Below are 22,173 nucleotides of genomic sequence, written 5' to 3'. Positions count from 1 at the left end.
GCGCGGGCGAAGCGATGGGCGGACCCGCAGCGAGGCCCAGCCGGACCGTGGAATACTACGCAGCCGCGAAGAGGGACGGAGCTCGGACACTGGCTGCGACGTGGCCGAACCGCGCACTCAGGGTGCCCGGTGACAGACGCCGGACGCGAGAGGCCACAAGTTATCTCGTCCCATTTGTTCAGAGGGACATCCGCCCGGACACGGAGGGGGTCACTGGACGTCAGGGGCCGGTGGAGGGGGTGGGGACGCGTCTGCTTTCGGGGTTGTGAACAATTTCGACAACTGGGCAGTGGTGACGGTTGCAATGCATTGCGAATGTGTCGCATATCCCCCCTCCCCGAGCACTATAAAACCATGTATTGTGGGGTGTGGACGTGTGTGTTGAACGTGGGTGCCCCCCCAACCCCTAATTCCTATGGCGAAGCTCTGCTCTCCCGATGGGGTGGTGATAGGAGTGGGGCCGATGGGAAGGGATCTGGGTGAGGGGAGGTCACGATGATGGGGACCCCGGCATGGCATTGGTGTCCTTATAAGAAGAGGGGACACCAGAGCGCTCTCTGTCCTCCGAGCGAGTACGCAGAGAGAAGGCCACTATCTGTCTGCCAGCCAGGGAGAGGGGTCCCCTTTCTAGGTCATCCGGCCTGCGGTGTTATGTCACCGCCAGAGCCGACTGAGCCGGTGAGTTACAGCTCAATAAAGCGCTTGACAGAAACAGCGAATCCCTTGTTTGCTGCGTGCATGAAATCTTGGCGGTTCAAAACGCCGCTTGCTGTTCCCAGTGAAACGTTTCCTAGGCCTGTCTGAAGACGGAAGATGCTGATAAGCGGAGGACAGCGGAGAGACGGAGGGAGGGGCCGTCCCTCTGGCAGGGCCTCCTCGCTGGCACCAGGCCCAGCTCCGCCTCAGGAAGCCACAGTCGGAAGTATGCAGGGAAACAGCAGGCTGTCCCCAGACCCGCACAAGCCTCCCGCCCAGCCGGGCTTGCGTCCGGCCTGCGCTTGGTGTGTTCCCTGTGGCTTTGGGGAGAGGGGGACATGGGCGGACCCTAGTAGGGCAGCGAGCTGCGCTGGCCCTGCCTCCTCCAGGAGCAGGGCTGAGGTCGCCCACGGCTGCGGGGGCAGGGAGGGGACAAACGGGACGGGAGGTGCTGGCGGAAGCTGGGAACACGGAGGAGCGGCCGGAGGTCCCCACGCACTGGGCGCGTGTGGACGACCAGCACATCTGCTCGGCCAGGCCTGACGCTCCTGTGCCACGTGGCGCCGTGTTTGAGACCACGCCCTAGGGCTCTGTCCTGGTTCTTCTGAAGGGACAGTGGGGCCAGAACAGCCCAGAGAACTTGGAAACGCAAAAAGTGTTCGTCAACACCTGTCGCTGCTCAGGTTACAAAGCGACTGTGCATGACATGGCGTCACTACGCAGGGGAAGAGAAACAGACTTGCGAGGTCAGAGAGGCTGGACCCCACGCGTGCCCGTCCGCGGGATCGTGCGAGTGCGTGTGCCACATCCAACCACGGCAGCCCGCAGCCAGGCCCCCGAAAATCCCTCAACCTCCCTCCACAAGACATCTTCCTGCAGGGTGGGGTGACCGAGAGCGGCAGGGGGCACGTCACGCCGCCTACTCACTGTGCCTCTGGTGCCAGCGGGCTGCGTGCAGAGACGTCTCACAGTAGTGCAACAGGAACTCGTGGTCCGAGTGTGGCACTGTCCCCAGCAGCAAGGGCAGTAGTCCCCGGCCGTCGATCACCCTGCAGGCGGGAGCAGGGGGGGTCAGGGCTGCGGGGCAGGGCACCAGGACAGAGCAGGTGCACACGACCATTACCGCCGGCCGTCGATCACCCTGCAGGCGGGAGCAGGGGGCGTCAGGGCTGCCTGGGACCATTACCACGCTCAGGGTGGCAATTCTGCAAACGTCACCTTCGGCTAAAAGCTCCCTGAGGACCGGCTCGTTCGCCTCAGGCTGCTCCCCTCCCCCCACCCGCCAACACACACACTGATCATAAACGCAGAAACAAGCCGCAGAGACAGCGACACGTCTGTGTCGTTGTCATGCCGATCTGGGAGCTGTGCATCCCCCCACGGGGCAGGGAACGGTGGCCTTTCCCGCCCAGCGCGGGGCACACACGTTCCATACTCATCCTCTCTTCTGCACTCTCCAGACGCTGTCTGCTTCCCAAGGTCCGTCTCCATCCCGCCCAAGTGCATCCTGGGGGTTCCATGCGGTTCCCCCCCATCTCCACGCGAAGCCCGGCGGTTCTGATTGGCAGCCACAGGCCCGCCCACCTCGCTCCCCAGGGACGTGCGCACCTGCTCCGGGACGGATGACACGTCTGCGCTTCTTGGCGACTCGCCCAGCACTCTCTACCTGGCGACCTTGTGCTAAAAATAGGTGCCAGGGACATGGTACTGCCGACTGGGCTCATGGCCAGAGGTACTTAAGTGCCCTTGTGGAAACTGGCCGTCACCCTTTTGAAGGCTTCTTCAATTATTTGGAAAACTTTTTCAGCATCTTGCAAAGTTAGAGAGGCTAGAACGCATGCCTGCGTGTGTGAGGATGTCTCGAAATGTAATCATAAGTACCGATGATCTGTTACTTATATATATGTTTACATATATACATGTAAAACATATCTATATTTTTACAGATGCCATAAAAATGGAGCTTTTACCAGGATACGCTTACTATTCTCCGTCAAGGTAGAGAAGTTACAGCCCTAAGTAGATTTTACTTGGTCTGAATTGCCATGGAAAAGAAGAAATAAGACACTTTGTATCATATATACAATACATACCATGATGTATATTCGCATTACATAATATACTGTTACAGATATATGTTTATGTTGTTTATTATATATTTAAGTATAATGAAGATAATGTCGTAAAATATATGTGTATAGATACACATAGATATTAGTTCACCTCCATGTATGTATATCCGTATACACATACACACTTACGTGTATGTTTATTATATATCATCTTGATATACATACATACGTTTAAAGCCACTCAACGGCGTGTGACTGAATTTATTATGCTTTCTGGCGAAACGCATTTGCAGTAGAGATGCCACACACGTTATTTTTAACGCACATGAGTTAACTTTAAAAATTATTTTAAAAATAAAAAAAAAATCGCAACCAATAACAGAAAAAAAAAAATAAAATAAAAAACAGCAACCAGAGATGTGACATTCAATGAGAGACTATAAAGGTGTGAAATATTGAAATGAGATATTCAACCTGTCTAGGGAGAAGCCGTGAGAATTATAACATGCACATATTATAACACGTGTACCTGTGTGTACACGCACGCATGCATAATTCATATATAGTAAATAAATTACGTGTACCTCTATCTAATTTAAATTTATTTTACTTCTGTGAGCAATGTCTGGAAAACATTTTGAAGAATGTGTCAAGCAAGCCGTTTAGCTGTAAATAATGATCTTTGATCTAGAAATTAAACTGCTGTGGTTTTTACTAAACAGGTAATTATGACGGGGGGCAAAATAATAAAACGGTATTTTTTTTAAAAAAAACAAGGCTAATGTTCTCCTATGAGAGGGTGGTTGAAAAAAAATACTGTAAATTCATTAAATTTTTTTTGTCTATGCAGCAAGATTTCCAAATATATATGCAAACATATGGAATATATGATATTAAATATATAAACATAATAGGGAAGCAGATATAATAATATATAAGGAATGTATAAAATATATACGATATCTACATATGTATAATATATTCGTATCCTATAATGTATGGATTCATTTCTAGGCTAAGATTATAAAATCCTTTTATTTTCTTTGTTTTCTGCCAAATTTTCTCTATGCTTTAAGACGAGAAAAATTGGAATTACACAAAAAATCCCTGCCAGGCGGGGAGAAAAACAGTTGAGAAACAGTTGCCTGTGATGCCTTGTTTGATTTTTCCGCGACGGTGGCCGTTATCGTAACACGGGTCCCCTGAGCACCCAGGAACGGGGACAGGGATATTGTGTGTGTAGAAACGACACAGACACTTGATGCCTGTAGATGACAGCAGCCTTTCTCCAGAGTACCTCTGGCCGTGAGCCCGGTCGGCGGTCCTGTGTCCCTGGCACCCGTTTTTAGCACAAGGTCGCCCGGTAGAGACACTGTCTTCTCGGGTGCCTTACGCCGGGCAAAAGTGACAAGTGTCGGTTCACGCGCAATATCGAATTGCTTTCCTCGGGCTGTTCTGTACCCACCTGTCCTGTGGCACCTGGCCGCCCGCCAGCTCCACTACGGTGGGGAAAATGTCCATCAGGCTGGTGGGCTCGTGGATGACCCGGCCGGCCGGCAGCACCCCGGGCCAGCGCACGATGCCCGGGACTCGGATGCCGCCTTCCCAGCCGCCCATGCCTTTGCTACCTGTGTTGACATGTGGACAGAAGGGAATGTAGTGAAAACCAAAAGCGACCCTTTTCCGTGGCTGACTGAACCTGCCCGCTTGTTTTAAATTCTCCCTCTCCCTCTCTCTCTCTCTCTCTCTCTCTCTCTCTCTCTCTCTCTCTCTCTCTCTCTCATTAAATTCGTCTCCAGCAGAGCTCAGGTTTCATAGAGTTTATAGTCTTTATTAAGCTGGGTGCTGGTCTTCTATGTCACCCGTGAGAAGCCAGTAATTTCCCTCAAGCTTCTTAATTGTCAAACGGCTAATTCTTTGGGACTCTAAAGTGGCATCGTTTCAAGCATAACCTTCCACCCGAGGGTGCCATCCACGTCTGCAAAGTCCGTTTTGCCATAGAACTTTTTCAGGGTTTCCAGAAATCAGGAAGTGGACATTTTTGGGGGGTCGGGTGGGGCATTATTCTGTCTGCCCCACGGGGATTAGGACGTGGGCGTCTTTGAGGACGTTATTCTGCCTACCGCAATGACCATCTCGGTTCCTCTGATTTTCATGGCTCTGCCTTGTCATTTCCAATGCCTCGGCCAGACCTTTTTCCAGGGCACGGGCCCCGGCTTTCGTGGCTGGCTACGTGCTCCTGCTCACAGCTGGGTGACGTTGAGCGCACAGTTCCCACTTCCTGTGCGTGGGCACTGAGGCGTGCCGAATGGGGACGTGGGCGACAGGTCTTTGTGGGACAATAGAGGGGACAGTTTACAAAGGTCTCACAGCACGGGGGGCGGTACTGGGCAGAGAGCATAGACGTGGGTGATACTGAGATCAAAAGGCTGTCGGGGATCAGACCCCCCCACCCCAGGGTGATAAAGCTTTAGGAAGCCGTTCACCTGTGTAATTTAATTTATATGTATGTATGCCCTTTTATGTGGGTAGCAGACTCATGCGTGGTAAATAGACGGCAACGTCAGAGTAAACACATTCTCCGACTACTGTAAAAAAGTCAACTCCTCAACAGAAAAAAAACGTGTCGCACCCCATCATTTGGGGCAGCGTGGTTTGGAATCTGCGTGCTACATCCGATCATGGCGTGCCTGTAATCGATCCAATCCTAGATTGGATGACATGTGGCCAGCGACGCCCATTCCCCCGAGTGCATCGGCCGAAGGGGCCGTGCAAACCCAAGCCTATCAGCAGAAGAATGGATACGTGAGTAAATGTGGCCCATCCACGCGATGGAATACTACTCGGCCGTGAAAAAGACTGAAGCATAGACGCACGCTGCAAGAGGTGCATATGCCGCAGTGCGGATGAATCTGATAAACATCACGGCGAGAAAAAAGGTCGTCGCAAAGGACGCGGCTTCACGTGAGTCCATCTACATGGAGTATTTAGAATGGGGAAATGTGGAGAGGGAGAAGCCAGTTCGTGACTGCCGGGGCTGGGTGCGGGGGAGGAGGGGGTCGATTGCACACGGGCGGCTGAATTCCTGTCGAAGACCATGAAAACATCAGCCATTAAGCCACGGCGGCGGCTGCACCATTCTGTGACTATACTAAAAAAAACCACAGCGAATTCTGCAAACAGAAAAGTCGAAATCTGCACCTGAGAAATCGGGATTTCTGCCCTCAGGACAAAGCAGAGCCCTCGGCCAGCGGCCTTCGCTGTGCCTGTCTCGAGGCGCGTGGCCCCACTGCCGTGGGACGGCTGGGAATCGTCAGACACACGTCTGGGGACCTGCGAGCCTTGCCTTTGTAGATTCCGTTCCAGCCTCCGTGCTGCTCACGTCCGAGCTGAGCCTCGAGGGATCCCCCGTGATCCGACGTGAAATAAACAAGGGTGTCGTGCGTCAGGCCTTCCGTGTCCAGCGTGTGGAGGATTTGCCCTGCAAGGGATCGGGGCGTTGGAGCTGGTCGGGTCCGGACGCCGCATCCAGCCCGATTGGCAGTGCGTGTTTTCGCGTGACGGGCGGGAGCGGGGGTCCAGCTGTGTTTTCCTGAGAACCCAGCATCTAAAATCCGTCCCGGTGTTTGTGCATGCCCCATCCTGTCTGCAAAACGTCCCGGGCGAGCTTCGAGGGTCATGCTACGTAGGGCCACACAGTCAAAAGAATGACATTGGATATGGACGGACATCGCTGAAGAATAGTGTTCAGTGATGGACCTAAGTTACACAAAAGACAGGGCCCCCTCCCGCCTTCTGTCCCTGAAGCATTGTCTACAGCAGCCAATACGTGGCCGCCCCCCCCCGCCCAACCCAGGGGTCCTGGAGGAGCAGTGGACAAAGAGAGGGTGGGAGCCAGCCCCGCGGGGGAACGTGACTCAGCGATGAGAAAGAAGCCAATCTGCCATTCGCGACGACACGGACGGACCTACAGGGCGATGCGTGCAGTGCGCCGAGTCAGACAAAGGCGAATACTACCAGCCCACGGACGTGCAGAACCTAAAAACAAACGCGTGCAAACACGCGGACCCGCGAACAGAAACAGAGTCGACCGGCGCTGGCCAGAGGCGGGGGAGGCTGGGGGCAGACGAGCGTGGTCTAAACGTGCGGATTTAAACAAACGTGTGTTTTCTCTTGGACGGGGAGTTTGCATTTCGGGAGCTATCGATTTACTTCTGCCTGAACAAACAGATTGCATTTTGGGGAACGGCTTTAGGTTGACGGATACGCCGACCCATGTCACCGTCGGTGAGCCAATTCTGATACGCGACCGATCATTCAAGTCCGCAGCTGACGCTGGGCTCACGCTCGGCGTTGTATCGTCCGTGGGTTTTGAGAAATGCATAGTATCATACGTGCACCGTTACGGTGTCATGCGGAATAGTTTTCCTGCCCTACAAATCTCACGGTCTACCTGCTGACATCGTTACAGTAATGTTCACTTGAAAAATATCATACATTTGCTTGACTGGGCTTTGAATCGGGACAGCAAGTGAGTCCCTTGAAAAGATTCTTGAAACGTATCTTAGGACGGATAAGGGGTCCTCGGCGATGGTACGGCTTCTCACTCTGTGCTGTCAGATTCCTGCTTTACCGTTTCGTCGGTATTAGATTACAGAGACCTGCATGTTTATTCATCTGAGACCATTTTTCCCCCCCGCACTGTGAATTTCAATTTGGAAAACACCACCTTTGGCGTCCCGTGAAACAGCCTACATTTTCCAGTGGGTGCTAATCTTCTCCCTCCAAGGACCCTTCGTGGCGATGCCGGGTGACTCTGTGCCGAAGGGGGACGGGGCCAGGCGTACCGGGAAAGGGAGCCGAGGCGAATCATTCCAACGCCCACCGTCTTTCTCAACGGTTTCTCCCCTGTCCCTCCCGAGGGGCGAAGGGCCGCCCCGTCGGGACCCGGACGACGCACTTACCCACCATCCAGTCCATCTCCTCCACGCAGTCCCCGTACGGGCCGTGGTGGCTCCTCCCGAGGAACTTCTCGGTGGAGAGGAGAGGTGTGTGCACGTGCAGGAAAGACAGGACGAGGAGGAAAGGTCCTTCCCTGTTTCTGAGAACAAACAGGTGCCGGGCATTGTTGTTATTATTAATCATTATTATTATTATTATCTTTGTTTTCATTATCATTATCATTATCATTATTATCGTTATCATTATTATCGTTATCATTATTGGCAAAGCACGGGGCGAGTTCCCCGTGGAGCCGCACAGAGACCTAAACTGTGCCGTCTCGACTCAGAGTCCGGTCTGCGACGCTGTCCTCCGGGAGTCCACGCGACTGGAGCGTGACGCCTTTCAAAGTCCTGAAACCTGCGCGCCGACTTTCCAGGTCTTGTCCCCCGCACGTTCGCATCGTCCGACTCTACGTCCTTCCGACAAACGGAAGGAGGAGGGGGCAGCAGGTGACGGTGCGAGATCTCACGTTTATTCGTGCCGGCACCGCGGTGCCGGGTACGTCCACCTCGACCCTGAGCTGGTGGAGTCAGCGACATGGACATTCGGTTTTCTTCGTAATTTGCTGTCAAGGCATGAAGTTTAGGACGTGGGGTCGCTCCGAAAAAAAAAAAACATACTTTGAAATGACGCGGATTAGGGGAGGCATTTTCATTTGATCCCCCTGTTCCCGGGCTCCGCCGCATCCGGTCCTCCGTCTAGCTGATCTTTAGGGTCTAATCCATACATCTTACAGATGTTCGTTCTTATTCGCTGACATTTCATGCTAATTCTTAAACTGAAGAAGCAGAGGGGACGGTCTGAGACTTATATAGGGCACGTCGGACTCACCTCCTTTAATTTGCAAGCTTCACGCCTGACCCATATTAGGCAGTTCCCTCAATGCTATAAGAATGTTCTCGAACACGGTGACCACCGTGGCGCCACCAGGTAAGGTGGGAATCAGTGGTGGCAACCACTTTAGTGGGACACGCTTGAGGAGCAGGGAGCGGCCTCTGCTTAGTGTGGCTTTTTGTCACTTCCGGGCGGGATGCAGGAAGTGTCCTCGTCCCTCAAATTTACGTCCGGTCCGAAGCTGGCTGCGGGACATCTTGGGTAGCCCCGATGGCGGAGTCGTGAAGGCTTTGGGAGCTCACCGTGCAGACTCTTCAGGGGGATCGTTATGTCCTGTCTGGTGAATGTGATGTGTGCTCCTTGTGGGATGTCTACGGGACGGGACTGACCCTCAGGGAGGAGGAGATGACAGGACATCTCATCTGACGGGTCCCTCAGTTCCCCGACCACGATGTAGTCGGGCTCGACTAAGCATCGTCCGCGACTAAGCATCGTCCGCGGCCGGGGAGGGGGGCCGTGTCCCCGTGTGCATGCCGGTGACGCCAGGCGTTCCCGAATGCGATTCCGGGAAACAGGGCCGCAGGAGGAGGCCGGGCCTTCGACACTCACCGCCTGATGAAGGCCGACGCCTCCTGCAGGACGAGGGCCGTCGTCCGGGGGAAGTGCATGGGCTGTTGGGTGACTTCGTGGTTGCGCATCAGGAAGCAGTCCGCGTGCACGATCAGTGCGCCCAGGAAGTACGAGGCCGCGGACAGCAAGGCGGCCGCCAGGGCGGCCCCAACGGCCAGCACCCAGGACCCAGGCAGCAGGTGGGACGCTGCGCCCGCGGCCAGCGTCAGGGCGGCGAGGGCGGCCATGAGGGCGTAGAACTCGAGGCGGCGCTGCAGCCCCGCGCGCTTCTCCGACAGCCCCCCGGGCACGCAGTCCCCCATCATGGACAGCGGCAGGCCGTAGAAGTGGTCAAACCCGTGCCGGAGCGGGTGGTGGCAGTGGTCGTCACGATGCTCACAGCTCAGGCCCAGATGCCACTTCCCTGAAAGGCAGAGAGCACGGGGAAGTGCCTGGCGCTGGGGATGTTAGGGTTAGGGTTAGGGTTAGGGTTAGGGTTAGGGTTAGGGTTAGGGTTAGGGTTAGGGTTAGGGTTACGGTTAGGGTTACGGTTAGGGTTAGGGTTAGGGTTAGGGTTAGGGTTGGCTGCGTGCTCGTCCCCGCCTAGCTGGGCAGGGCGGGGGTGCAGGCGACCGGCATAGAGTTCGCTGGCGTCCGTCTCAGGGGAATGGGGCTCTGTCTGGCAGCAGCACCCGCCGCATAATTCCCTCTGCTCTTCCATGGAATTACGACAACTTGGGGACTTAAAACACCATGAATTCATGTTCTCAAAGGAGTGGACACTGGAAGTGTGACGTCCAGGGGTCCCAGGGCCTCGCTCCCTCCGGAGGCCCCAGGGGACGGTCCTTCCTGCCTCTCCCGGCATTGGGGGGCTCTGGGCGTCCCCAGGCTGGTGGCCCCGTCCGCTCCGTCTCTGCCTCTGTGGTCACACTATGTTACCCCCGTTGCAATCAAACCTCTCTGTGTCTCCCTCTTCAAAGGAGCCTCGTCCTGGCATATAAGGCCTCCCGAGTACCCCGGGGACCATCCTCACCTCAAGACCCTTCACTTCATCGCATTTGCAAAGACCCCTTTCCCAGGTCAGCTAACACTGGCCGCTGCCGGCATTTAGGATCTGATATCTCTGGTGACCGTAATTCAGCTTCCTTCAGCTGATTTTGCCACGGCCTAAGGCAGAGCAATGACGAAGGCACCAGAAACACTCAGTCCCACAAAGTCGGCATAGGCCAAAGTTGTCCTTTGGGACTGTCCCCTCACTTCTAATCGGCTAGCACACTCCTCGGGGGGGTGGCGGCTTTTACAGACTTCGACCTTCACGCTCAACCAGGGAGACAGGCTGGGCTTTGCCGGTGTTACACCTGCCGCATCGACAAAAAGACCCGTCGCCCAGGAAACGTCACGCGATTTCCCGAGGAATGTTCCACATGGGTCGATGGCTCTGTCTTACACAACGATAACGGGTCTACGGGGCTTTCTAGTCAGAGAATCGGCTGGCCTTGCTCGCCGTGACGAGTGACTGCTACCGCTAGTAACAACGTGACCACAACGTCATCTCCTTTCGAGAAGCTAGAGTCCTTCATGTCATTGCATTGTATGCGTGACGCGGTTTGTGGACCTACAGAGAGATAAGGGTGCTATTTATAGAAGCAGAGAACGAGGTGCTAGCCTTGCAGTCTTATTTCTATTGAAAAGAAAAAAAAAAATAGAGAAAACAGCATTATGGGAATAGTTGGGAATCGGGTCAAATTACAAAAACACGTTTTTTCTTCATGCCGTGTCAGAAAATCATATGAAACGCCTACTATGCCGATGCCGCCCTTCAGCACCTCCTTCGTGCCAAGCCCACCTGGGGAGCGACATCCCTCCTGCGTGGAGCTTCGCGTCCGGCGGAAAAACCTTTCGGCTGAGTGATATCGCCCCAGAGACGCGATGCGCGCAAAGCTCTCAGATGCACGTACCTATCAGTCCCGTGGCGTAGCCGTGATCTTTCAGTATTTTCGCGAAAGTTGTCTCGTTGGTGGGCAGACCGCCCGACACCGCAGCCCACTGCAGCACGCGATGGCCGTCGCTGGAAACCATACCTTCGGATCGACCGTTTGAAACAACAGTTACCCTCGTCGCACATGGGTTTGATCTTTAGTATCACTTTTAAGTTTAGACTCTTGGGCAAACATCTCCGCCACTCGAAGTTAAATCGGAAATTTTTTACTTCCGACTTGGCTGTGCCTCCTGGATCACATGCTCAGCGGCGAATAAAACGACTCGTTAACTAAATAGAAAAGGTCGTGCGGAGACGTTTCGCTCTGCGATGTGAAGGAGATAAACGGGAGAATTGAATGAAAAGGCAGGGTAATTAAAACGGGTTTTCTGATCTCGCCAAGCCGTGTACATAGCCCACTGGCGCGCAAGCTCGTCTGCACAGTGAATCCTTGGGGGTCCTTCAAAATATTCCGACACGCGCTTTCCACTGCACGGACTGCGATTTCAGCTGGTCTGGGGAAGGGTTTGTGATCCGGGACGGTTGCAAGACCCCCCCGCCTCCTCCCCTCCAGAGAATTCCGATGCGGTAACACGTTTCTGTGTTTTTACGCAGTTGGGAACAATTGAAAAGCAGAAGTGTGCGTGCTGGCCTGGGAGAGCGTGTGGCGTTCTAAGGTCGGTGTCCGTTGGGTGCGTGCGGCCTGTAGATGTTTGCGAGTGACGTCGAACTGCAGAGCTCGCCACAGGGACTATGCAACGGGGGCCCTGAAGCCTGAGCCCACTTCATATCTGGCCCTCCCCAGAAAAACCTTTGTCAGCCCTTCCTGATCGCGCTACCCACGTCAAAGTCGACGATCAAATCGGGACACCCCTGCCTGTGTCACCTACTTATCTCTGGGGTCCCGTCCCTTACCGAATGCGCCCGGATGGCAAAAACATGGGGGGGGCTTAGACCTCCCTTGTCCGCTTCACTGGTGGACCCGCGCTTTGGTGCCTGCCCGGGACGAGGCAAAGGGAACGCGCTCCCGGGCAGCCCCACGCTTCGGGCGAACGGAGGACGAACCTGATCGCACAGGGTAGCGGCCCGTGAGGAACGCCGCTCGGCTTGGGGTGCACACCGAGGCCGCGGCGATGTGCTGCGTGAGCCTCACGCCCTCCGCGGCGAGGCGGTCGATGTTCGGCGTCCTGCGGAGAGAAACGTGAACAGCTTATTCCTGATCTCTCTCTCTCACACACACACACACATACACACGCACACAGCGTTTTGCATAAAGAAAATGTGCCTGTCATCGTTGAATCTGTGAGGTTTTTTTAGAACATGAGCAAAGGTCGATCGGAAAGAATTCTCAGTGTCTTCTGAAGCGTCGGGGAAACAAGTCAATGGGACCGTATTGACTAAGTGTCTGCAGCGTGCTATTGGGTTCGGACGGAGCTGTGGGAAATGCAGGATCGAGGGGCCAAGGTGCCTGCTCAGTCGGGGCTCACAGTCTCCATCAAAAGACATGAGCTTAAGGCACCGACACGTTGTCGGTGGCCCGTCAGGAGGGGACTGGGACACAGCTTCACGGTGCTGCCCGAGCTGGGTGTCCGAGGACCGTGAGGATGTGGGCGAGCTGAGGGGCTGGTCGTCACAGGGAGGGACTCGCTATGACAGGCGGGCACGTCCTATCTCGGGATGACGAGGACCTGGGCTCGTCCGTCTCGGTTACAGCTTTCCAGCAGCGAGTGTTGACGCCGTGCACGGGTCAGTGTGTTCGGCTCAGTGGATGGAAGTTTGGGGGCGGGATGAGGTCGCTTTGGCCTTTGGCTAAGGGACAAGTAGGATTTTAAAAACGTTGCCCGTCGCGGACGGTGGTGCGGGGCAGCTCGCTTAAATACCAAACGATCGCGGACGGATATGTGGAGTGAATTTGAACTCGGCTTCACGCCGTTGTGAGGACGAGGCAGGGTTCGGGGTGTTAACACGATGCGTTGTCTACAAATCCGGTCAGGTGTGGGCCTCGACTCCTTGCCTTAGGGTGCCGTTCCCATAGCAGCCGATGTCCCCGATGCCCAGGTCATCCGCCAGCATCAGGACGATGTTGGGGCGCGAGCCCGATAAATCGCTCCCCGCCGAAGGCTGCCAGCCCAGGATGACGCCGAGGGTCACGGCCAGCCAGCTCCTGAAAGAGAACCTAGCAAAACGATGCTTCGTCCTGCCTTCTCCGTCCCTCGCGTGGCTTCTGCAGCTGGGACGTTGGGGTCACTGCTTGAGGGACGGTGGTATTATCATCCCACCGCTAAAGACGTTGAGTTCGTCTCTTAAGCATGGGGTTTATTTTTTCATTTCGGTTAAAAGCAGCCCGTAGTCTTACGGATGGCAGCCTGGGCGTGCCCACAAGCAGCAGGACAATAACGTTCCGGTCCCCAGGGTCTGGGGCTCAAAGGAACGTGTCTAACGTGGGATCCTGGGAAGATCAGAGGCCTCCGTAGGCGGGGGGCGGGCTTGGGGCCTACGCGGATTGGGAAGAGCGAAATGGGGTTCCTTCTGCTGCTGCGTGGGTCACACCCGGGGTAGGGGACCCTGGCTCAGCTCTATTGCTCATGAGTCGCAAGCCTGGACACAAGATCCGTGCCCCACGGAGGGAGACCGTTCGGTCACCGATGCCTCCTGAGACAGCGGCCAGAGGGAAGGCGGGGGCCGGAACCGGGGCCCGGGACGGCGCGGAGGCCCATCTTACCGAGGGTGTTCCGGGCGTAGCATCTCGTCCGTTCGCTTTGTCCTCCTGGAACAAAGAAAAAGGGTCGTGACCACGTAGGCAGCGGAAAACGAACTCACTCCCCGAGTGAAATAGTAAATCCGCGATGATCTGATCGATCAGACCTGGACACAGCGACTAAAAGCTCAGAGAAGTTTGCTCTACGGGACGAGAAACGCGCCAGGAGGGCTGAACAGCATGATGGGAGTGAACGAGCCGTGGCTCCCAAGGGCTAGAGGGTCGATATGGGGGGCTTTTCCGCCTGGGGTCTGCTCAACGCCGCCGCTTCCCGGCTCCGCTCCGTGTCGCGAACGCAGCTGTCCATCTGTCTACAAAAACGTACGTACAGGGTGTGCCCCAGACTATAGATATCCGATCCTTGATATACAAGGCCCAAGTATAAAATCAAGAAAAGGCCAAACCGAGTGAGGAGCGGCCCTCGATTCAGCGCCCCGACCGGGCGCAAGGGTCCGGTTCGGTGGCGCTCACGAGGTTCACGTCACGGTGCCACCCTCCCTGCCACCCTGTCCAGAATTTTTTGTCCGATCTTGCAAAACGGAAGCTCTGTCCCCGTGCAACGGCAACGCCCCGGCCCCTCCCCCAGCCCTGGGCACCCCCCGCGTTTTAATTCCTGCCTCTACGGATTTGAGAATCACACTGCGCTTGTCGTTTTAGGACGGGCCGATGTCGCTCTGCAGCGTGACCTCCACGTTCATGCACGTGGCGTCTGTCAGAGTTCCCGTCTTTTTCAGGGCTGAATAATATTCCACCGTGTGGACGGACCGCATGTCGTTGGCGTCCGGTGTATTATAAATGGACAGAGAGGGTGGAGGGCGACAAGGGCAAGGTCAGCGCCCACCACGTCGGCCGCATCGGCACCTGCAGCTGTACTTGGACCTAATAAAGTCAGCTGAACCCAGGAAAACAAAACAAAACAAAACATGTATATTTATCTGCACAATGTCCCAAGCTGCTTCTGTGTGCGAATTGGAACTTGGGCTCATTTTCTACTTCTGTTTCCCTAGAAACGCAACAGAGGCAGAATGTCAGCTGATGGCTGGGTGACACCGGGCGTGGTTAAACGCTCCTTCCGGTCGGCTTGCCCGTGGCCGGGAGGGCAGTACGTGAACGTGACCGAAGCCGGCTCTGTGTGTCTGGGGGACAGTGACCGCCCTGCAGACGGGGTGACCTGGAAGCTCTGCTCGCGAGGAGATGGTGGCGTCCATGGTGGGTGGGTTCTGAGCTGGGGACAGAGGTGGCCGTCTTGTGGGTGTCACCCTCTGCCACCCGAGCTGGTCGTCGGGAAGGTTCACCCTGGTCCTGGCTGGCTGTGCGTGCGGTGACGTGGGCCGCTGGACGGAGGAGATGTGCCCACTTGCCTTCCGAGCCAGCCTATGCCGTGTCCTTGACCTTGGTGGTCTCTGCACGTCAGCCCTGGGGGCGTCATTTCCAAGCTCCCTGACCATCGTGCGTGACTTCTGACACCTTCTGAAGCTGCGCTGTCAGCAGCCTGGACCGGACGAGCAGCCTCTGACTGCAGCTGGGACAGGGCACAGACCGGGCAGGAGAAGGCCCCACGGGACAGCTTCATGTGTGTGGCCATCGCATCTGTAGCTGGGACATGTTCACGGGAACCAAGACTGAGGGGTGCCAGCCCTCCTGGTGAACCCCCATGTGGCTGGGGAAAACGTAGCTACATGTCACAGGGCTGTCCCCTTACACACCTCAAGGAGGACCCTCGGAGGGTGTTGGCCGTCCTGCGAGGTGTGTATCCCATATAGATTATGCAGGATACAACATCTTACACGCTATCCAATACGTAAGACACATGTAGTTTGCCGATCATATAATTCTATAATATCCTATATAGATAAAATTTTTCCTTTGTACCTACTTTAATTAATTTTTATTTAGCCAAAGCATATTACGGGCTGCTTCTGATTTTTCCAGGGAATGTGCCTGGTTATCCTCATTATATCATTTGGGGTAGACTTGGGTCTTTCTCTGTGACCATCATCATGGAAAGGTCACGTGAGGCTTCGGGACATCAAACGTTGGCCTCTGCCTCTCCAACGATAAATCCTATCTATTTAGCTGCACGAAAGGAGCCTGGGTTCTGATTCCAATGGATTCAGCCCTTTATGCCTGGACGTTCTGCGGGCTTTGCTTCGGATTGGCTGCTGGGTCCCAGATGAAAAGTTCCACAAGACAAATACAGAAAAATGGCAGACAGCACAGATGTGGGGTCTGGGGCCGGGGCCCGGACGCCGGGGGAGGGGTCGTTCAAGGACACGCACTTGTCACCAGCTGGAAGGGACTCTGCGGATCTAATGGCCGCACAGAGATGACGATCCCAAGACACCGTGTCATCAGCCTCAGCCGCGGTGACAGGAAAGATCTTACTTATTCTCACCGCCCTCCCCGACCCCGCCGCAGCGAAGGCCGGGTCTGCGTCTTTGCCAAAAGACGAGGCGTCGGCCGGTCCGTGGGCGCCCCGTCCCCCAGGCCCCGCGCGGACGCTGGGCCGCGGTCCCAAACCCAGGCTGCTCTTTAAGCCTCCAGGAGGACGCAGGCCACACGCTCTGAAACCCGTAAGACCCTGGGGTGCTTCTGCTCCGTGCACCCACCCTGTCCAGGGCACGTCACCCTGCGTTCCTTCCAGAGACCACGAGGGCCAGATGTGTCACGGATACGTTCGCTTTTCATGTCTAAGATGCTTCTCTTCTAAAGCATCTGCCAGAAGACGCGGTGTGTACCGTGTGACAGACAGAGTGCCGCCCGCGGCAGCCGCGCACCCTCCCCAGATGTCCCTACGCGCCCAAGAAAAGCCAGCTGTTGTTACCTGGGTGAGCGCGCCGTCACGGCGGGGCCAGCCGGAGGTCAGCGGGGTGGGGACGTTGGCTGGGACGTTGGCTGCTGTGGCTCTGAGAGACAGACTTTGCCTGGCCAGCGGACAAGGACCCACTGGCCGTGACCGGCGGCTCTCGGAGGCCGAGCTCCCTGTTCAAAGGAATCAGAAAATGCAGACAGGCCAAGTGACGTCTCCCAGTGAGCGGGCGCCCACACGAGACGTCTGTTCTTCTGTGCTGAGTGTTTCCTGACACAGGACGGATGGCGGCGGCTCCTTCTGTAACACAGACTGCTTTGTTCGTGAGCTGGCTGGAAATCCCAGGTGGCCTTTGCAGGAGGAGGGACATCCGCTGGCCGTGCTGCAGCCGGGGAAGTGGGCGGCGTGGACGTTCTGTGATCGGCCCTCCCTCCACCTCCCCACGCCTCTGGCATGGGCCACAGACAAGAAAAGACAAGAAACTCGTCTCAGTGGAGCCGCAGCGCATCGCGTGCCCGAAAACTCAGGTCGGGCTTTTCAAATGACATTTTTTCCCTTTTTTATTCACGAATGAGCACATTTTTTTTTTTTCATATGGTAGCAGAACATATACTTCAGTCAGCGTCAGAGGGGAAACTCATTCCTTTCCGGAGATTTTTTTTTATTTTCTGACGTAAGAACTTCCTGACTGCGTCTGGTTGTTACGCTTGATGCCCTGGACGTGACAGGCTTTTCATGTGAGACTCACTTTGCCCACTGACCACTTTACAGCTGCGAGTTTTTTTTTTTTTAATGAATGTAACGCATGGAAAGAAGGAAGCTCAGGATCCGTTCACGGGTGCGTGCCACGTCTGCCACGTGGGACAGCGAAGGGCAGAAAGCTGTGGCAATCATTTGGACACAGGTTCCACCAAAACAGACAGATAAACACACAAACAAATCCTCCCAGATACGAACCTCTCAGACCATATCAACACGGCTGGGGGTCCCCGGTTCGACCCACCTTTCTGCACTCAGCGTGTAGACAGTGCTCTCAGCCACCAGCCTGCTGACGTCTGGGCTGGTGGCTCTGATGTGGGGGTGCTCACTGTAGACGCCGCACACACAAGGTCACGGTGTGCGTGATTCCGTTTACGTGCAATCTCCAGGACAGGGTCAGCCACAGAGGTCTGTGCTGGAGGCAGTACATGGATCAGTGGTGTCCAGGGGCTGGGGGAAGGGTGGGGGTGACCGCTGATAGCTGCGGGGTCCCCGTTTGGGGTGGTGGCAGCGCTTTGCAGGCTGACACGGTGGGTGCCTGATATGGGACGGTAGTCAAGCCCTCGGACCGCATCCTTTACGACGGTCCCCATGATGCATCTGCGTGGCGTGCATTCTATAGCCATAAAAAAATCAACCAGAACAGGACGTGGGGGTCAAGCTATGTGCTGGAGAACAGCTGGAGTCCAGTTGAGAACATGACCCGAATTTCGTCCCGCGTCAGTGGTCAGGTCTCTGACCGCAGCGGACGCGAGCCGGTCCGCTCGCCAGCCTGCTGCCTGCGGTCCGCACAGAGCCCGCATGCTGGAATGTGACGCCTGCCTGTAACGAACACACCTGATCGTCTTGTCTCTGAAAAGAGTCAGGTTGCCATCAGGTGAGCTTCACACGTGGACGCCACCTCCTCTCCCTGCACACGGCGGAGCGGGCTGCCCAACTGGACGCACCGTGCACAGCGGAGCACAGACTCCGCCGTGAGGTCAGGGTCCTGCAGACGATGACCGCTCCCGGGCCCTTCCGCACAGCTCGTCGATGTCGCCTCTGACCACGGGGCTGCTGCCGGAACGTTCCGGCAAGTATGGTTGTTTCTGTCACCGCTTCATGCACGGGACTCGTGGATCACAGCAGCCATGTGCCGGGCAGAACGTGGAAGCCATGCCCGGTGACGCCACCTGCCATCTGTGTGGCTTTGAGGACGTCGCAGTAACTGTCTGCTTCTCAGTTTCGTCAGAAATGACACCCAAAGCTCCTAGGACAGGGTGGGCTCGGCGCCCAGGAGCCCTCGGGCCGGTGGTTCCTCGTCCTCGGGAGCTGGGACATGGCAGGAGCAGCCCCCGGCTGTCTGTGACAGCGCACTCTGGGCTTAGCATCCCCGGAGAAATGCTTTTTTCTGCTGCTCTGGAATCAGCTCGTGGCGTGTGTTGGTGTTGGGTCCTTCGGGGCTGTGTTCTGCGTGACCGTGTGTCTACGCGTTTTATCCGTTCCTTCCAGGATGAGCTGCGGCCTCCTACCTTCCCTGCTCAGGCTTCCGCTGCATCTTCCGGTCCAGGGAAGATGCTCTCCCTGCCGGCAGCATCTGCGCATCTTCTAATTCTAGGCTGGGTTTCCCGATCGCTCCCTCGGGCTCTCCCATGCCCAATGCAAAAAACATCTTCTTCTTCGTGATCTTTTTCCTAATGCTTTTCAGTTACTCGGAGACATGCTGGATCGGGCTCCAGACCACGGCAACCGAGCGACTCGCCCCAATCGACTGGTTTCCCAAGGCACGAAGAAGTCCTATTTGCACCACACGCGAGTCTAAGTGCGCAATAGGATCATGTCTAAAAAGAACAATGTCGGTCCCTGAATTAAAAAGACCGGATTGCTAAGAAACGCTAACCGCCATCCCAGACGATTGGAAAAATGGTGCCCGTAGTCGGGCCTCATGCCCGGTCGCCAGGAAACTTCAATTTGCAAAAAACGCAGGATCCGTGAAGCACACACGGCGAAGGACCATGTAAGGTGACATGGCCCGCAAGCCTTGCCGACAGAAACGTCTCGTTTCCCCGAAAATCATGGCGTTCTGGCTAAAGTCGCGTCGTCGGTTGATGGCGTCAACGTCTCGTCGACGACAGTTCTCCTATGGGGGTCTCTCCTTGCCCTCAGCCAAACACCCCCACTCACACATGCGTCATCGGACTGTACTAAAGGGTGGAATTAAATAGAAAAAAAAGAGGCTTGTGACGGCAGCGTTTCGTGGGGAATGTCTGAGGAAATCTTGCAGGAAGGGCGTCTCATTATCATAGTATTCCCACCTATAAATGCAGCGAGAGACGCCCGCCCCCAGACGTGTGGGTTGAGGTTTGGCGAAGCCATGTTTATAAGGTGCGTTTATCATTCTAGAAGCTGGAATCCACACTTGAAAGTGGGCAGTAGTGTTTAAAACGCTGAAATTCACCTCGTTGCAATTCAAATTCACCTCGTTGCAATTCTATGGCCTTCTCACTCATTTTAATGTCTCACTGTAGCCTTCGGTTAAGTTTTCAGAAAATATCTTGGCAGAAAACAGATACACGATTTCATTAAATCCCCTTAATTATAGATGTGTGTGTGTGTGTTTAGCGCCAGTTGAAAGGCTCGGCTGGTTGATTCCTTTCCTAAATAACTATGTAACAGCCTTTCCGTCTAAGTATAAAAGTAATTGAGAAACTCCAGCGGAGCCCAAACTTGCTACTTAATAACTATTTAATTACAATAATGAGGACAGTAAGTTAGAGCTGTGGCCGGAGCTGGGACTTGCAGGACTAGTGTCCACAAATGCAGGACGTGGAGGAACGGCTGGTTTCACGTAAGCGAAATACGTTCATTTTACTAGAATTCCAATTTGGTGCGCTTCCATCTTTAAGTGATCAACAGGGTTGAGTGAATACTTATTTATTTTATCAAATCAGCGCTCTCTCTCTCTCTCTCTCTCTCTCTCTCTCTCTCCTCTTTTTCCTTCCCTCCCTCTCACGTTTCTTTTACATTTTCCGGAATTTTACGTAAATGGAATCATTCAGGGTACTCGTTTTTCTGGCTTTGTTCACTCAGCTTCGTCATTTAGAGATCTGTGCCTGATGGTGTTTCTCTGACACCTCCTTTCTTGTTGCTGCTGAGTAATATTCCCCTGGACTCTGGCTGTCCCAGAGCTGGCTCATCCATTCGCCTGTGAGTGGATGGTTGGGGTGTCAAAGCCTATTAAGGAGCAAGTGGGTTTTATGCATTTAAGGACATTTCTGCCATATTCTGAAAGATAAGTAAGCAGGGCAGTCAAATTTCAGTACAGGTAAGTTTGTGAGCCTCAAAATGTGTCTTTTATTCACTTTTTTCAGAGGGTATTTGTTATAAGCCTGGAAAGAAGCTACACAGCTTGTACCGCTGGAGTCACTGTTAACAATCATAGGTAGACATGGAGCATAACAATTTTGCTGATCGAGACACGAGGCTTCCGGTCTCTAAATTGATTTCATAATTTAATCTTCATTAGTGGAATTTTTCTCAGTGAAAGCAAGGGATGGAGGGCTGGAGTCTGCCTCAGTGGGAAAACTGGCTTTATATAAATTATTAGGAAGAAAAGGAAGATTTTATCTATCTATCTATCTGTCTGTCTGTCTGTCTGTCTATCTATCTATTTATTTATTTAGGCGAGGCAACCCTTGGCTGACCTCACTGATTACAAGGACTTTGCAATCTCTTATTTTTTATGTTTTACGCCTACAGCACCCGGTCTTCCTAGGTGGTCTCCCATGCAAGTCCTAACCAGGCCTGACACTGCTTAGCTTCTGAGATCAGACGGGATCGGGCTTGTTCAGGGTGGCGTGGCCGTAGACTAGGAAGATTTTAAATAACAGATGTATTTAAAAATTTCCATAACATCGAGTACTCTCTTTTGTCTCTTACTGTAATAGTGTTCGAAGAATTATTAACTGTCAGGCAGTTTGGAAGCAGCCTGGGAATTCATGTGAATCTCTTCCATAGATAGATGATAGATAGATAGATGATAGATAGATAGATAGGGATTATCTTGCAATTCCTCACTTACGCAAGAGCTTTCATGTGAGAGCTTTCATGTGAAAGCTCTCGCGTAAGTGAGGAATTGCATGATAATGCCATAATCCAACTTGTTCAGTTTTAGTAGGGGAGTCGTGACACGAAGCAACGTGGAAACTGGTCACTCTTAACTACAATACATTTAAGTAAACAATAAAATCGCAGGGTTTATATTTTAAATCAACAACTGTATGACCGAGAAAGTGAGAATCCTGCATCATTAATAAACAGCATCAGGTATTCTGCAAGGCGGTAACTTCCCGTGAGTCTAGTTCAGCAGATCTCTCTGCGGAGAGACGATAATTTGGTTTGCTGGGGGACATTTTGTGATGTTTGGGGACATTGTTTGGTTGTCGTAACTGGGGAGGGGATGCTATCGGCACCTGGTGGGTGGAGACGAGGGATGTTACTCGATACCTTGCAGTGCATCGGATGCGCACATCGGAGAGTCATCCAGCCCCGGACATCAGTGGTGTGTGACATCTGACTGAGCATGAGAGATGCTGTCTGTCATCCATCCATCACCTATCTATCATCTATCTATCATCTATGTATCTATGTATCTATCTATCATGTATCTATCTAT

General features: G+C 54.2%; 1 protein-coding gene and 1 pseudogene across 1 annotated transcript in view; both read right to left on the bottom strand.

Annotated features, from left to right (window-relative positions):
* The window catches only part of ARSE (arylsulfatase E (chondrodysplasia punctata 1)), a 19,657-nt gene extending 505 nt beyond the window's left edge, over positions 1-19,152 (bottom strand). The window contains exons 1-11 of the mRNA XM_006916130.2: positions 19,031-19,152; positions 17,764-17,847; positions 13,916-13,960; positions 13,208-13,417; positions 12,259-12,380; positions 11,174-11,296; positions 9,216-9,639; positions 7,733-7,869; positions 6,115-6,249; positions 4,234-4,396; positions 1,624-1,745 (exon numbers count right to left, since the gene is read on the bottom strand). Coding sequence (XP_006916192.1) covers positions 1,624-1,745; positions 4,234-4,396; positions 6,115-6,249; positions 7,733-7,869; positions 9,216-9,639; positions 11,174-11,296; positions 12,259-12,380; positions 13,208-13,417; positions 13,916-13,960; positions 17,764-17,847; positions 19,031-19,152 — 1,687 coding nt within the window. The remainder of the gene's footprint in view (positions 1-1,623; positions 1,746-4,233; positions 4,397-6,114; positions 6,250-7,732; positions 7,870-9,215; positions 9,640-11,173; positions 11,297-12,258; positions 12,381-13,207; positions 13,418-13,915; positions 13,961-17,763; positions 17,848-19,030) is intronic.
* A 2,096-nt stretch (positions 19,153-21,248) lies between these two features.
* Positions 21,249-21,367, bottom strand: LOC112483192 (annotated as a pseudogene).
* Between the last annotated feature and the right edge of the window lie 806 nt (positions 21,368-22,173).

The sequence above is a fragment of the Pteropus alecto genome, unplaced genomic scaffold, assembly GCF_000325575.1.
Source record: "Pteropus alecto unplaced genomic scaffold, ASM32557v1 scaffold96, whole genome shotgun sequence".
Classification (NCBI taxonomy): domain Eukaryota; kingdom Metazoa; phylum Chordata; class Mammalia; order Chiroptera; family Pteropodidae; genus Pteropus; species Pteropus alecto.
This window is presented reverse-complemented; position numbering and strand designations above follow the sequence as displayed.